General features: G+C 51.5%; 3 protein-coding genes across 3 annotated transcripts; 2 read left to right on the top strand and 1 right to left on the bottom strand.

The window, feature by feature from the left end:
• The first annotated feature begins 1,548 nt into the window (after positions 1-1,548).
• LOC100898072 (superoxide dismutase [Cu-Zn] 4) lies at positions 1,549-2,486 on the top strand. Its single transcript, XM_003743644.1, has one exon. It carries the CDS (start codon positions 1,589-1,591, stop codon positions 2,144-2,146), a length of 558 nt encoding a protein of 185 aa, XP_003743692.1. The 5' UTR covers positions 1,549-1,588; the 3' UTR covers positions 2,147-2,486.
• A 3,434-nt stretch (positions 2,487-5,920) lies between these two features.
• On the bottom strand, positions 5,921-9,395 carry LOC100897688 (sugar transporter SWEET1). The gene is made up of 6 exons (XM_003743641.1): positions 9,130-9,395; positions 7,247-7,324; positions 6,951-7,074; positions 6,619-6,780; positions 6,337-6,456; positions 5,921-6,184 (listed from the first exon to the last, which is right to left on the bottom strand). The coding sequence occupies exons 1-6, from the start codon at positions 9,195-9,197 to the stop codon at positions 6,083-6,085; spliced, it is 654 nt and encodes a 217-aa protein (XP_003743689.1). The 5' UTR covers positions 9,198-9,395; the 3' UTR covers positions 5,921-6,082.
• Positions 9,396-10,065: 670 nt separating this feature from the next.
• spict (magnesium transporter spict) lies at positions 10,066-14,419 on the top strand. The gene is made up of 3 exons (XM_003743643.2): positions 10,066-10,082; positions 12,655-12,866; positions 13,129-14,419. The coding sequence occupies exons 1-3, from the start codon at positions 10,079-10,081 to the stop codon at positions 13,984-13,986; spliced, it is 1,074 nt and encodes a 357-aa protein (XP_003743691.1). The 5' UTR covers positions 10,066-10,078; the 3' UTR covers positions 13,987-14,419.
• The last annotated feature ends 351 nt before the right edge of the window (positions 14,420-14,770 follow it).

Raw genomic sequence — 14,770 nt, 5'->3', positions numbered from 1 at the left:
GCGTCAAACGCCAAATGGCCTCCTCAGTCGAGTGGTCTTTCTGTTCTGTCGGTCCTCTCGTAGCTCCACATACATAGCTTGCTAACCTGACCGCTAGTCACACTGAGAGAACCTCAAAAACTTGGCTAAAGAAGATGAAGCAGAAAAGCGAGGGAAAAGAAAACTCAAGAGCTCCGAACTAGTGTAAACATGCGGCTCGCATTGATGTCGTCAGGAGCTGGATTTTTTCTTCTTCGAAAGAGTTCTCAAGCCGTCATTCGACATTGTCGCTTGGATGGACCTTGTTCGAGAGAGATGTTTGCGAGGTGACTGAAAGATCGTAAGAAGTTTTTCGCTCTCTGACCATCCCAGTGACGCTTAATATCGGGCTCGCGAGGGTTGAGAACTTGAACAAGGAGTAGACAATCGTTGATTCGCGAAGTTTTCTGCGAGAGGTTCCGTTCCGCGCTTCCCTCATTACACCAATGTATTATCGGCTCGGTATGGCGATAAGATATCAGGCGATTGGTTGAGGAGCCACTATGCTTATTGTCGGATCGGAGTCGTCTCTCCATGGGATCTTTCACACCCAGGGAGAACGTTTTATTCCCTCCGGTAGAATTTACGATGCCAAATTCAAAAGCATCGTGCATCATCGGAGAAGCGCATCGTCCAAAATGCGGGAGGTCCTTGCTGGGACCCTGGGGCTGGGACAGCCGGAAACCTCTCGGGAGATCAGGGGAAACCCTTGGGGAGAGTTATTCGAAGTTCCCGCGGAAATGATTGCGGAATCGAATTGCGCATTTTCTTTGGGGTCTTCATCTGCGCTCCAAAAGTTTCATTTCCAGGACCGAGTCTCGCTCGCAGGAAATATCCAGAGTTACCAAAATTATACCCCGAGGACAGTTCGGGTGTGGTTAGGTTTCATCTTGATTGGCGGATGAAAGTTCTCGGGCGTTTCCATCGGGAAGCTTCGCATCGTTTCTATTTTTGATCGCGCAGGACTTCCCATGAAATGAGAGCGACCGTCGGTGTGTCCGCACCGTTCGCCGGTCCTATGGCCGGTGGCGCCATCCACGGGCCCAAAAGAAAATTTTCGGAGAGTCCTCAAGCATCTGCAGAGTGAATGACTACGGAGCGCGATGGAGAACCTGACTTGGCACAATCTAATGAAGCTAACTGAATCGTCGGAAGCCAAATATTTATGGAGCTTCGCGAGTGTCGCTGTAGACTGAGCGGGCTCCTCTGTTCCGGGCCGTCGCATTTCTGATGCAATCTGAGCTCATTGGTCTTCAGGAACGGATTCAGATAATGAATTCGCGATTTCTGATTTCTTAGACTTCACGGTCACCGTCCGTCACAGGCACCTCTGGCTCCGAGTATTTAGAGCTCTGAGGCAGGAAAAAGTGTTTCGGAAAAAATCAGATGATTCTCAAAATAAGCGTACGACGCGACGCCGGAGTCCGCGATTTTAGAATTACTTTGTAAACTGCGTGAGATTCCAATCCGGAGAGGGCTCCCGGCGTCTGACTCGCAAACCTCTCTCGCGTGGCGAGGAACGACAGAGTTTCGTCGTCAGAGGCTGATACACGTAGAGAAGGGACCTACGATGGGATCTTCAGGCAGAAGGAAGATACTGTGCGCACTGGGCTTGTTCGTCATCATCGTCCTGATCGCAGTTCTCGTCGCAGTTTTTTTCTACGCGAAGAAGGACAATGGTGTGGTGGCTCGTGCGACTTGCGCTCTCGTCGGATCCATGAACGGGACCCTTGTGCTGGAAGAATTCGATGATGGGACGCGGGTCGAAGGACTATTCCACGAAGTGCCGTTCGGAACGCACGCAATCCACGTGCACGAGTTCGGCAGCACGGGGAACCATTGTGAGGAATCCGGCGGACACTATAACCCATTCAATGTTCATCATGGAGGACCTCATGATGAGATAAGACACATCGGTGATTGGGGCAACTTCGAAGTGACCGGGATACCGTTCATGCTCGTCTTCAACGATCCAGTCGCGCGATTAACGGGAGATATCGCGATCATCAACCGATCGATTGTCATACACAAAGGCGTCGATGACTACGGGCGGGGGAACACGTCGGCTTCAAAGATAAACGGGAATGCGGGGCCACGTCTGGCCTGCTGCGTCATCATAGAAGCTTGACCTGGACAGGTCCCGAGTTCGTCGCCTGCGTTCATTTGTGAGAAAGCTTCTTTCTTCGAAGACATTGCTTGCGATAGGGTCGTCTCAACAAGCTGGTTCTTCCGCGAAGGCATTCTTGGAGGAGTTCACGTTCGATATTGATAGAGGTGGAGCTCTCCTGCGGTTTCCCGGGCCGCAATCTAATTAAATCATTCGCCTGCTGAGACAATTAATGTGATATTGTGATTTTGTCTGATTGCATGGGAAGCTCTATCTAGAATCACATCTGGGACTTCATCCTTGAAGTTGTTATTCATTTCGGAATTGAATAAACTTTCGAGTCAGAATCATAGTATAAAGTCTTGTGTCTCGTTTCCCATTCTCAACATCTCACGGTGACGTAGACGCTTGGCAATGACCGACAGCCGAGACGCGAAAGCGGTCTCAAGCCATTGAGTACCGCGAAGACCTCAGTTATCTGAGGTTTCGAGAGAGGAAAGGCGTAATCTGATTGGGGCTTCTCTCGAAAGGTGTCGATCCCGTAATTTGAGCTCGGATCTGGGGAAGCTGATAGACCGAAGGAATTCGGGAAAAAATCTTCGTGAAAGATCAGAGTCGACCCGGGGACAGACCCGTCATGTAGGGGCTCTTGGCTGCGACACTCCACGAACTCCCCACAAACCCCTCCTCGATAGACAGGCTCTACGCAGAATTGGGGAGATATCCTATCCGTGGATCAGATGGATCAAAAACGAAACCTCTTCTTTCCCCCCTTCGTTTCGCCAAAGATCTACAGTGGGCTCGGCTTGAGTGTTCCCCTTAGTCACGTAAACATTGGGTCCGGTGGATCGGACTATCTGTCGCGGTCGGCTTTCCTGCCTAACGCGTAGACTGGAAAACTGCTAACCAGATTACAACGATTCTGAGTCAGCATAGCGGATATCGAGATGTCAAGGTTAAAAGTGGCCCTTGCTCTAGAGAACTATAAAAGGAGCCACCGATCCCAGAATAAACAAGTACGAGCAAAGTACGAGCTAAGTACGAGCAAAGTACGAGCCAAGTACGAGCTGAGTATTAACCAGGTGAACTCGACGGTGTCTTCCTTGATGTTCCAATACCTACCGCTTTACACCACAACACTATCAAGAGCTTCTGCCATGTCAGAAGAGCTCTCTCTAATAATCATGATTCATCGACGGTCCATCATTGGCTGTAAGGCCTGGCCTATGACCTTGTGATGAGTCATTGTGAAAGTTACTTCATCTGCTCCAACCGTCTGGTATCTTCGTGAATATGCTTCCCGTGTGCAGTCGGGCCAAAGTATCTCTTGCGCCAGCGGAATGATTACTCGTCCTGGAATACGTCAATTGAATGCGAGCTGTGCACCATCCCTTGATGCCTCACCGCTGTTGACCTCCGCTAAAGTAGGAGGGCTGCAGGGGTAATCGGCTACGAAAATCCACCATTCATTATACCTTTCGGTGTTCTCCAAAACATTCCCTCCCGACCAGGCCTGATTGAAGCGCGTGAAGGACTGGGCTGTCCTCCTGAGGCATGCAGCAGGCTTTCCCCTCCCGGACGATAAGTACGAACCGCCCCGACCTGGGAACGATCCGTCTTTCCACTGGAGTGTGAATCCCTAATCCGCCCCTCACCCGCCCTCGATCCCTAATCTCCGTCCCCGTTCCTGATGTTGAGGTATAAGCCTTCGGAAGACGCGCCGACGTTCCAAGCCAGTCCCTGATGCTCGGAACGACCACGGCCTGAAACATTGCGACCGGCACTCTGGATGACCACGAGCCATTGCATTTGATAGATCTGTCGGAAATTCCGTTCACCTAGAATGCAATGCACATGGAGTACGTCTGAAGCGGACTTCCCGAGGGGCAGAACATTTAGGTGGAGGACTGGGAGGCACGAGCCCGCAACGCGCTCCGCGCAGGCCATTCGCGAGAGGTTCCTGACCAGGGAGAACGATCAGCTCCGAACTAAGAGAAGAAACGAAATTTATCGCGGAGTTCGGAATCGATGCATTCCGCTAGGACCCGACAGATCGAGGTTGCTCGAAGATGTGTGAGATTAGGAAGATGATGAAATATTCGAATAGGCACATAGACCCGTCTTCGGATCCTCGAGATCGTGTGAATACCGGGTGCCCGGGTTTCTTCCTGACGGTTCGGAGTATATCGAATCGGGTCTTCAAGAAGGGGAGCACAGCAAGCGCACAATAAATAATTCTCGACGGAGTCCACCGCCGAGGACAGCTGTAGCACTTCGCTCCAGCTCATGGGGGTGAGAAATCGTAAGGAAGGACGACATGAGAAATTAAATCAAGAGAACAGTTCCAGCAAGGCGCTGGAATTACGAAGGAAACTCCGAGAATGGATGCTATCCCGAGACCGTCTGTCTAGGCGCTTGTGGATGAATAGGATACTCGGAGAAAAGGTCTCACTCCCTGGAGCTCTCCCTTTCCAAGACCCGTCTTCCAAGTTGAGAAGCGAAATCTGGGTGAAATAAATCCCTGAGCCTACGGAAGTTCCGAGGAGAAGTATTGTTGAGGCCGGAAGCTCATTCAGAGAGACGAATGCGACACAAACCGTATGGAAATCGTAGGTATAGGCATCAACTACCATTTCATCCTTTATTTTACCAAAAAAATATAAAATCTGTCGGGCAGACCATTCTCCGTCACCTCTCTATCCCGGAGGGGTCAGACGGTAGAAAGCTTCGAACCATGACCCGAGAGACCAGAGGAAAAAAAATCCGCATCGTCATTGTAATTAAGCCTTGCTCGCCTACGCACCCCTCGATGCATGACACTCCCTTGATAGCGACTGGAATGTTCCTATTTGTAAGGAGAGTTTCCCAAATCGCCTCCGTTTCAGAATAGGGATACCACACCCACGCAGACTCGCCTCACTGAAGCAATTCACCAAGCCATCACTACGGGTCGCTATGTGTACACGCTCTTCACTCCAGGATGCAAGTCGCGCCGTGAGAGATGCCTGACGCTCTTGCCGGGCCCACCGGTGTGTCCCGAACTCGGCGGCGCGAGATCCATTGCGATGCTCGTCATTCGGCACCGTTTAATCCACGCCGAAGCCAAGATATGATCACACAGACTTCTGAATATGCGAGTTCTGTATCGCCCCCACCCCCTTCCTCCCCAATGATCTGGAAAGCATAGAAGAAGGTTCAGGTTTTCAGCGAATTCGTTCGAGCGATATTCGGTCCCCTGAATCGACTGCTTGACGAGCCCGATCTTCGACTGAGACGGGCGGTGGAAGATCTATCCCGGCGGAAACACCGTCTCACGGGTTTCAGCGGAGAAACGCAAGGGGCACGAAGGTCGTTATCGGAGCAAGCCGGGTCCATATTCGCTCCATCTCATCTTACCCTAACCTGATGTCTCTCCTCGAGGATCCGACACGAGGCCTCCCCGCGCACGCTGTCAGAACTTCAAAATCAGGAGGGAATTACCGCTGCCCCTGCTCCGGAAGTGTGGGTCTTTGCGGAATACCTGACGATCGTCGCATCGCCTCCGGGATATACGGCAGAGGCCGAGCGAGAGTCACGGACTGACGTTTCTAGATCTCCGTACAGGCATCCCGTTTCCGGCTAGCGAACGGCGAATGTGAAACTTCCTCGATGGATCCCCGATGGGGACGTCGTCTCCTGGAACCTTGACGGGGGTTGCATGCGTCGATGTGGTCCAGACTGTCAGAAAATATCTCCCTGCACATCGGTCAGAGTCCGCGAAAATACTCCACGACGAATTTGGCCAATGCAAAAACATCTTCCTCTTTATGCGGAATGAGGTCGAGGATCGCTCCCGTATCACATGTAGAAAATAAATACGTATATTATTCTGTACATTTTCGCTTTGTCCTTTTCGCTTGCTAATGCGGACCAACGATGCGTAGGGAATGTTTTTCATATCACTTGAGCTCTCGGATCTCATATGACGAGTCTCGTCAGGTCCCCCTGGGGTTTCCGGGGGAAGATACAGATCAGAAACAGCTGGGACGACGTGATCACGGACGCGATTCCATTGGGAACCTAGCGATGAAGACCGATTTCAGATCGAATGGTGAAATATCCTCCGCGGTAAGCGTAGAGCGATATGGCGAGAAAGACGAGAATAAATCGGGAAGGAGAACAGTGGGTTGTATCGCAAGAATCTTCGTAGAAAGTTCCCCACTGTGACTTACAACAATGAAGGAGTCCTCGCGCAGCAGCCCGTACAGCGTCCAGAGAGACGCTGTGCAAAACGAAGAGACTATCAATGGTAATGGGAGGCACTGTGAGCACCGCGTCTGGAGAACTTTCGCCTGGAGAAGGAGAGATCTATTGTAGTATTTTTCCCACATCCAGAGCAGGCAGGAGCCGGACCATGGCACACCATGTTGCAGTCGGCATTGGCATTCTTATGGAGCTACCCATGGAAATAGATCCGCAGCCGGAACACGAGACTCACGTAGGCAGAAACTTACCAGAAGCAGCAATGGTGAAGCGAAATACGCGAGTGATGAGATAACGCCCATGTATCCTGCGACCTTCAATGCGGTATCGACATCTTCAAGCCCGTAAAAGAGAAGGAAATGCGTTCCAAAAATAACAATCAGAAGAATGCCTATGTGGGTATTGAGATGACTCTGAAAGGAGGAACGGGAACCATCAGAAGTTGATGGAAGATGGGAGGAGCGCGAGCCTGACTCCATAAGGTCCTCCGGGAATCCACGGAACGGGATGTGCATGAAATCTGAGCCTCCGTGTCTTTTCTTGAGTGAATATCGATTTTCAGGCGATTCGATGTTCAACGCACCTTTGGCTTGGAATAGAGATAGAACCAAAACAAAAAAGCTGTCCATAGCGTGAAGCCGAACACGTTAACCGACGTGACGGTCATGTCGGGTTTCCGGATGCCATATTGGAACCAGAGGAAGGAACTAAGGAGGGAGAACGTGGAGAACGGTTATCCGCTGAGAGATATAGTATTTCCAGACTACAGTAAACTATAAAGTACTTTCCCGATACGGCTATTTTCGTGACAACATTCCAGAAATCGATCGCGAGCCTCTGGCCGGTGAGGTTGCGTGACTTTCCGGTCTTGGTACCTACCAGAGCATTCCCATCATGAATGGAGCAGGTGTGCAATCGACAGTCGAGTTCTGTCTGTAGATTTTGTAGCATATTTCCCTGTGGATCGGAAACTGTAAGTTAGTAGCCCGGTCACGATGCTTCCAGTTCACAGAGCTTAGTTTTCAAAACCATTCTCTGAATGTCCCGATAGCGTTCCACTTCCCGCAGATGGACTGACAATGACTAGATGAGCGCGCCCGAATCGGCTAAGACTTTCTGAGTCAATCATCATCTTCGCTAAGGAAATTGAAAATTATGGTCGTCTAGATTGTGGACCTCCGAAACCATCCAAGAGGGCGTGACTGCAGGTCGAGCTCCCCGTTATAGGAACAGAAGTAGCACCACAGACATGCTCCGGGGGAAATCGAGATCGAGATCATGGAGACTTGAAGAGCCCGTCGCCGGCGAACTGCGGCTCCCGCCGATTGCTCGCTAATGACCCAGGGTGAGAGCAAGACGGAGGATCTTCCTGTGAATGATGGAGGCCATGGCGAGCATGGCATCGAGGAGACTATGCAGAGGAGCTGGACAAACTTCTGTTCGGGGACTCGCATGGTTCTCCCTGATCCGAGAGCAGAAAGGATGAGCCGGAAGCATCAAGCTGATGGGCATCCCATATAGCAATAGCACGCATCGGAACGCGACTAGGTATCACATAATTTGCTCGACTTGAGAGCCGGCTCGGCGGCGGGAATCTCAATATTCGTGCCTAGCGAATATTGAGCTGCGAAGGCTTCGCTTACTCCCTTGATCGAGTGAGGCGAATCGCACGCATGTTACGTGATGCGCAAGAGTTTCCAAGCGAGTCACCGACTCGATCCTTCAAACGCCATCAGTCAAGGTTCACGATCTTCTAAAGGTAGCAATTTCCTCTGCGAGGATGTTTTCACTATCAATATCCAGTTACATGTGGACAGCGAGAGTATCATGCGGAAAATTCCGGCCAAGAAAAATAAATCATAGAGTCGAAAATTCGCGACCCGGAGAAGACTGATGCGAAGCTTCAGCCTCCGATCGCAGCGTATATGCTCGAAACCTGTGGACGGGGTCTCGTACTCGAGGGTTCAGAATGGTCTAAGTGAGTAGTCACGGAGTAAACCCCTCTTCCCCCTGCTGTATCGGTGCTTCGTGGGTGAGGAATACTGCTTCCCAGCGAAACGGACTGCTGACCATGCTTATAGTCAGCTCGTCGATCCGACGGATGAGCAGGATCATCAGGGAACGAAACGAAAACTGCATGGGGAACTTAAGCGGGACACGGCGGAGAAACGTTGCGACCCACTTGGCGGCCGCCGAGGAATAAAAACTTCTGTGGAACTTTCGCCGGAACGGTAGCCTCGCTTTCTGGAGCCCCGGAGACCTTGAGCTCATCAACAGCCAGTTCCGTACGACTACCGCTGGAGCAAATGTAGCGGGCCAGTCGATTCTTTGCCAAAACGGTATCACAGTGCTAAAGCGGGGAGATCGGAACTACACAGCAGACTACGGTGCTCAGTTTCGACCGGGCTCCGCGGAAGCTCATAGCGCATAAGGTTCAAATCATTCCTAGCTCGGTCTTCCAAGAGCCCCCTTCATCTTCGAATAACGGCGGTTCCCTGGAGCTTCGGGTGACAGGATTCAGCGGAATAACCCAACGGAACGACCATTCATCAGAGATGAACCGAATCGTGGAGCGCCCCTAGCGCTCCCGAATCGCTTCCAGATGACGATCAGAGCTCCCTCGCTTCCAATCCTCTATCTTCCAATCCTTCCGCAAGCAGCTCCACCCCAGCTCCAGTCGGAACTATCAGGGAGGAGGGAATCGACTGAATGCTCTAGAGCCCGGCAGATTCCGCAGCTTACTGTCCATACTCCGAACTTACACTCCACTGGCGAAATTGATCACCGTGGCCACAGTCGCCAAGTTAGCGATGATCTCCGTGTAGTCCATCAGGATTAAACTTCGCTGGCGTTCGGAACAACGCTCCGGTAGTCGCGGTAACGTCTATGACCGGAGTTTTATCGGAGAACAACGTGGCGAGCACAGGTCTTCGAGGACAATCTAAAGTATTGGATCACTGGTCGACAACATATTTAAGTAGCAGCAAAGCAACAGCTTTCTGTCCGAGCGACGTTGGCACCGCCACTCGGAATTGACGGTCCGAAAACTGGGCAAGAGGGAATCAGCTGTTCGAGAGGAAGAAGGTTCATCACCGGCCGTGGCGGCGGAAAGAAGTTCTCTGACCGAGTCACACTGCCCCGTCCTCCCTTATCCTCGAACTGCTCGCAGTCGTTCGGAGCACTCCACGGCCGGAGTACGTTTTCAAGGACTAGGAGTCATCGTCATCCTGCTGGACGAGAGATTTGTGCTCCGATTGGTCCCGGCGCTCAGGGAAAACAGAGCCTGGAATATCTCCCTCAGGATGAGGTGCCGAGGGAACAACCTCACATTTCCCAGTTCCGAATCACCGAATGGTCGCCTCTCGATTGGCGGATGGACGAGAATATCTCTTCTCGGAGATCAGGAGGAAGTCAGAATTTCTAGCGATCTCGAGGTGTTGAAGTTCACGCTCAGCACAAATCACAAGCGTCGTTGTCGGTAAACAAGAGGGAGAGAGTATAAGCAAGCATGCTCCGTGTTCGATTCTGACGGCTTTCTCCTGACAGCTGATTGATAAGGATCTTGTCAGAACAAATTTCGAATTTGATTCTCAGCGTCACATCATAAACTCTCGATGTAAGCGGCGCGCCAATCGTGAGAGATTTGAAATCGGTGCTGCCCCGGGATGTGTCCGTGATTCATCACCCGTGTTGTAAATCGATGCGGTCGTCATGGGTAAGTCGGTCAAGGAGTCGGGGCGTCCTAGGGATTATGGCTGTCATTGCGAGTCGAGGGTCCCGTCAGAGTTCTGTTGAAACCCTTCTGGGACATCTCGAACATCACAAACTCCCTGTCACTCATTTCTAGCGATGACTCACAGATTCAGCATCTTTCGCGAGGCACATGCAATCTTATTAGAGTAGCCCGGACGCCGCATGAAGCATCACTGATTCTGCTCCTAGCAATCAAAAGGCTCTCTTCACTATTCGTATCAATCTATGGGGAAATGATTTACAGCCTGTGTCAAGTGAAACGTACGGCACGCTGGCGCTCGGGAATCTGGAAGATCTTGGGTTTCCCTTTTTCTACATCGTATCCCGACCCAATCAATCGCTGGCGCTCGCCGCGTGCACCGGCATTCTCGGGTATCCAGGCTTTCTCGATTATCGGGAACAGGATGAGACTTGGAACGCGAGGATTTCGTTTCTCTCCCACGCGGAACGCCTGTCCTTGTCCTGGCCAGCGCGAGAGACAGATCAAAGCGTAACATAGAGTTTCCGACGACCAACTGTTCTGCGGGGGGCTGCTCGCATCTGACATGGCACAAGAGAAATTCTTGCCTCTCCTCAAATTAATATTCTTCGATCATCATCGACCATAGTCTACCAAGAGTCCTTCCGCGGAGAGGGAGACTCCCGGAATATATCCTGAGTGCATCTGTCGGACAAGTACCGTCGGGAGCTTGCGAACCCGTTGATTAATCTTGCGACGAGAGGCTAGAGAAAGCAGGAGGGTTCTCTTTTCAATTGGAAAACGAAGTCTGATGGACAGCTAGCATGCATCTCGTCGAATTTCCTCGACGAGATCTCGCTTCCGTTCATTCAGGCTTTGAAGCATCCCCATGGCGAATGAAAATTTCCGCTCGAGGTTCTTTGCGGAACTCGATTCCTCTTCCCGGAGAATCCGGAGAATATGATGAAGACGATAGTTTCGATTCATCGAGGGACGAAGTCGGAGACTGCCGCGCCGTTTTTCGAATTTTCGGGCAACCCACCAATCGTCGGAGGAACCTCTTGGCCGAAAGATGAGGTACGACCTCACCCGGGTCGAGCGATATTCCCATAGAGACGCCTCTCGAGGAGCGCTGATTGGTGGTCAGCTATGCTCACGGTATAGCAAATACCTCGATGAGCGCTTGAACCTTTTTCCGTGTCCGAGCGGACCCCTGCAGCCGAGCTTCAAATTCCCGGCACGTCGATCAAGAAACCGCCCCCGAGATCAGACCCTGGATGCGAATGAATTCTGGTGAACCCCGGCCTCGGACCTGTGCATGCCTAAGGCAACAGGGATTCCAGCAGCATGCCAACCCTCTTGCGCGAGGATGATCCCGGCGTCCATCACGTCTCGCGACGCGCTAACCCCTTGATAATCCCGTGGTCGGAGGCGGTATTCAAGATGACGTCACTGATTATGAATGACGCTAAGACTCGACAGCTCCTAAGGACGCTGGGGGAATCTAGGGCCACGCAGCGTCGTCGTCGCTCGTCTACCGCGTGATCACCTCGCAACCTCCGACCGGATAAAATATTTACTCTCCTCCTCTGAGCTTGAACTTGACGCACAATCAACTTTCGCTCAAAGAGTGGATATTGATACTCCATCTCCAAATTTTTCAATGAGGATATGTTCGACAACTCATCCGTCATTTTTCGAAGCCTCGTGAGGGAGACAAGCGTCTGAGGGGATTTCTCGTCGCCTGCTCGACTGCCGACGTCAGAGCAGCCTGAGGACGTCGCGGAATTCTTCGAAGCCCTCGATGTCGGCGGAGGGCGAAATATTGCGGATGCAAGAGTCTGCGCCGCCCCGACGGGCGATGATCGATGTCGCCTTCCCGCTCGTCGCTCCGTAATGTCGCAATCGGCGTCAGGCACAGAGTGAAAGCAAGCAGGAGAAAGCTGTCAGCAAGGGAGAACGTTCGTTCCGTTCTTCGGTCGACACTCCGTGGCTCTAATTATCGGGAAGATTTCGACATTCCTCCGCTCTCCAATTCCTGGTCACTGAAATGCGGGTTCCTGTTATAAGCGATAATCTTACTCCTTACCGAGACTTATTTCCATAGTGGGCGGAGCGGTCGATTGATTTTAATGCGAGCAGGTGCCACAGCAGAGGCACTTACCGCTGTCGACTACAAATCAACGCAGTCAGCCATACGCTGTTTTCGCTGCCCCTCCCCTCCCAAGAGCACTCTACGAGAGGGTCTCTTGGACCCAATAGGTTTTTTGAGGTTGGCCCATTGCCAGCGAGCGTGCTGTTTGCGTCAGTTCCGCTCCGTCAGAATAACAGAGATAGTTTGAAATAGTGGCTCTCCTACTCGGAGTTGGTCGAGTTGCCTTCCCTAACAGAGCGAAAACGAGCAGCGCTCTCGGACGTACTTGGACCGGTTCCGATTCGCTTGGCAGCTTTGTATCAGGCGAATTAGATTTATCCTGCGAATCGGAAATCTTCTGCTCGGCTGGATGATGCCATTGAAGAGAAACAGACGCTTGTTTCCATGATCCGAAAAGCTTGATTGAGCCTTTGGTTTCAGAAGTTTCGATGCTTTCGCACGCTTCAGCGAGCGAGGACGCTGAGACGCTTCCCGCACAACATCAGAACTTCACGGTCGGCCTGGTGCTCGCCGTGAGCAGCAGTCTTTTTATTGGATCATCTTTCATCGTTAAGAAAAAAGGTCTCCTGAGACTCTCGAAATTCGGGAGAACGCGAGCCGGAGCTGGCGGTTTTGGATATCTACGGGACTGGGTAAGATCGAAGTCGATGAGCAGAGGGAACGATGCCAATGCAAAGAAAATCATGGGTTCAGAGACAGGGTTCCGACTATAGGAGAGAGTCTCTCGTGGCTCATGGCTGCCAATCGACCGCAATACCTGAATGACCCCCACCAGGATATTGCAGGTCTTCAACGGAGGGAGTGACTGACACTCGGGCACGGTGGAATAATTCCTCAGATAGCTCTTGGGAGTTATTGAGAAAGATGACGCTCAACTGATTCCATTTCTTCCAGGTGTGGTGGGCGGGGCTGATCCTTATGGGCGTGGGTGAGGCAGCGAATTTCGCGGCCTATGCCTTCGCACCGGCGTCTCTAGTCACTCCGCTGGGTGCTTTGAGCGTTTTGGTGAGCGCCGTGCTCTCGACATATTATCTCGATGAGCGACTGAACCTCTTGGGAAAAGTCAGCTGCCTCCTCTGCGTTCTAGGATCCACCGTGATTGTTCTCCATAGCCCACCGGAAGGCAACGTCAACTACGTACGAATTTTAGGGATGATGCTCCTCGAACCACAGTTCGTCCTCTATGTGATATTCGTAGTTGTTCTGTCGAGCGCGTTCATTTGGATCTATGCGCCCCGCTACGGTAAAACGAACGTCATTTTCTATATTCTGATTTGTTCGCTGATCGGCAGTCTCTCGGTTACGTCGTGTAAAGGTTTAGGCCTCGCTATCAGGGAAACATTGGCCGGGAACAACCAGATGTTCCATTGGGTGACGTGGGTTTGTCTCATATCTGTGACGCTTTGCGTCTCTGTACAGATGAATTATCTCAACAAAGCGCTCGATATATTTAATACGTCAATCGTCACCCCCATATATTATGTTTTTTTCACAACTTTTGTCCTAATCGCTTCCGGAATTTTATTCAACGAGTTCACGATGATGCCCGCCAGAGATATCGTTGGTCTTTTATCGGGGTTCCTCACCGTGATATGCGCAATTTTCCTCCTGAACGCGTTCAAAGATGTAGATGTGACTTTGAAGAGCGTCCGGAAGTCAGCGAGTCAGCGTACGAGTTCCCGAGTGAATAATTCCGAGCTTGCGAATGCGGACGACTATCTAGTATCTGTAGAAAACGTCTCTTTGATTTGAGGGGCTTCCCACCTCACGTTGTTTCAAAATCGCAAAAGTCCATTCGGCCGGAGGCCGCCGCCAGGGGAATCTCCTCGATTATACAAATTATTATGAATGCAGAGCCCCACCGAATCAGCGAGTTTTCTAATTCAGCCATGCACCGAGCCCGCCATCTTGGACTCCGGGAGAATGATCAGATTGACAAATGTCTAGTTTAGTGCCTGGAACATTGGCGTCGAGAAAGCTTGGTGAGACCAAGGCTCAGATTCTTCAATTTTGAGAGTCAGACTCTCTCTCCGTATGTTGGGAGTTGCACGAGATACCGCAGGACCAGGGCCGTCTGGAACAAAAAGGGCATCCTGCCTTCGCGGCAGTCACCGCTAGTCATGTAAGGATCTCTCGCTTGAGTTTCTACACCTGCCGAAGCTGCTGAATAAAGTGTACAAAGCTGCTCTTTCGACAAGGTTTTTCCTTTTCTTCCCGAAGCAGCTACGAGGGTTAGGAGAAGTCCCAGGCGCAAATTGCGCCAGAGTCATCGCCATTCTTTGCGAATACTTTTTCATTTAAATGAGCGCGGGAACACAGGGAAACTCACAATAGAGCTCTTCTCGTCTGTCTCCTTGCCGAGGTTTTCCTTCACCTCCTCCTCAGAGGATGGGAAAGGAGCAGTCATGAATAAACTCGCCAGAGACGACCAGAAGCGACCGGGACAGACGCAGCGAGGGACAAATGAGTCGAGCAGAATAAGTTTTTCTGTGGGAGAAGGTCGTTCCAACTGCAGGAGCGCCGACCCCGTAGACCT

This window comes from Galendromus occidentalis, unplaced genomic scaffold (genome assembly GCF_000255335.2).
Source record: "Galendromus occidentalis unplaced genomic scaffold, Mocc_1.1 scf7180000077450, whole genome shotgun sequence".
NCBI lineage: Eukaryota > Metazoa > Arthropoda > Arachnida > Mesostigmata > Phytoseiidae > Galendromus > Galendromus occidentalis.
Note: the sequence above shows the minus strand (reverse complement) of the source record. Positions and strands in the feature narration are given on the sequence as shown.

Bases quoted from the DNA above. Each gene is read 5' to 3' on its own strand.
- LOC100898072 (XM_003743644.1), top strand. From the start codon at position 1,589: ATGGGATCTTCAGGCAGAAGGAAGATACTGTGCGCACTGGGCTTGTTC.
- spict (XM_003743643.2), top strand. The intron at 12,867-13,128 runs GTAAGATCGAAG...CATTTCTTCCAG, and splicing joins TTGGATATCTACGGGACTGG to GTGTGGTGGGCGGGGCTGAT.
- LOC100897688 (XM_003743641.1), bottom strand. From the start codon at position 9,197: ATGGACTACACGGAGATCATCGCTAACTTGGCGACTGTGGCCACGGTG. The intron at 7,075-7,246 runs GTAGGTACCAAG...CTCCCTCCTTAG, and splicing joins TTCATGATGGGAATGCTCTG to TTCCTTCCTCTGGTTCCAAT. The intron at 6,457-6,618 runs GTAAGTTTCTGC...CTCCTTCTCCAG, and splicing joins CTTCACCATTGCTGCTTCTG to GCGAAAGTTCTCCAGACGCG.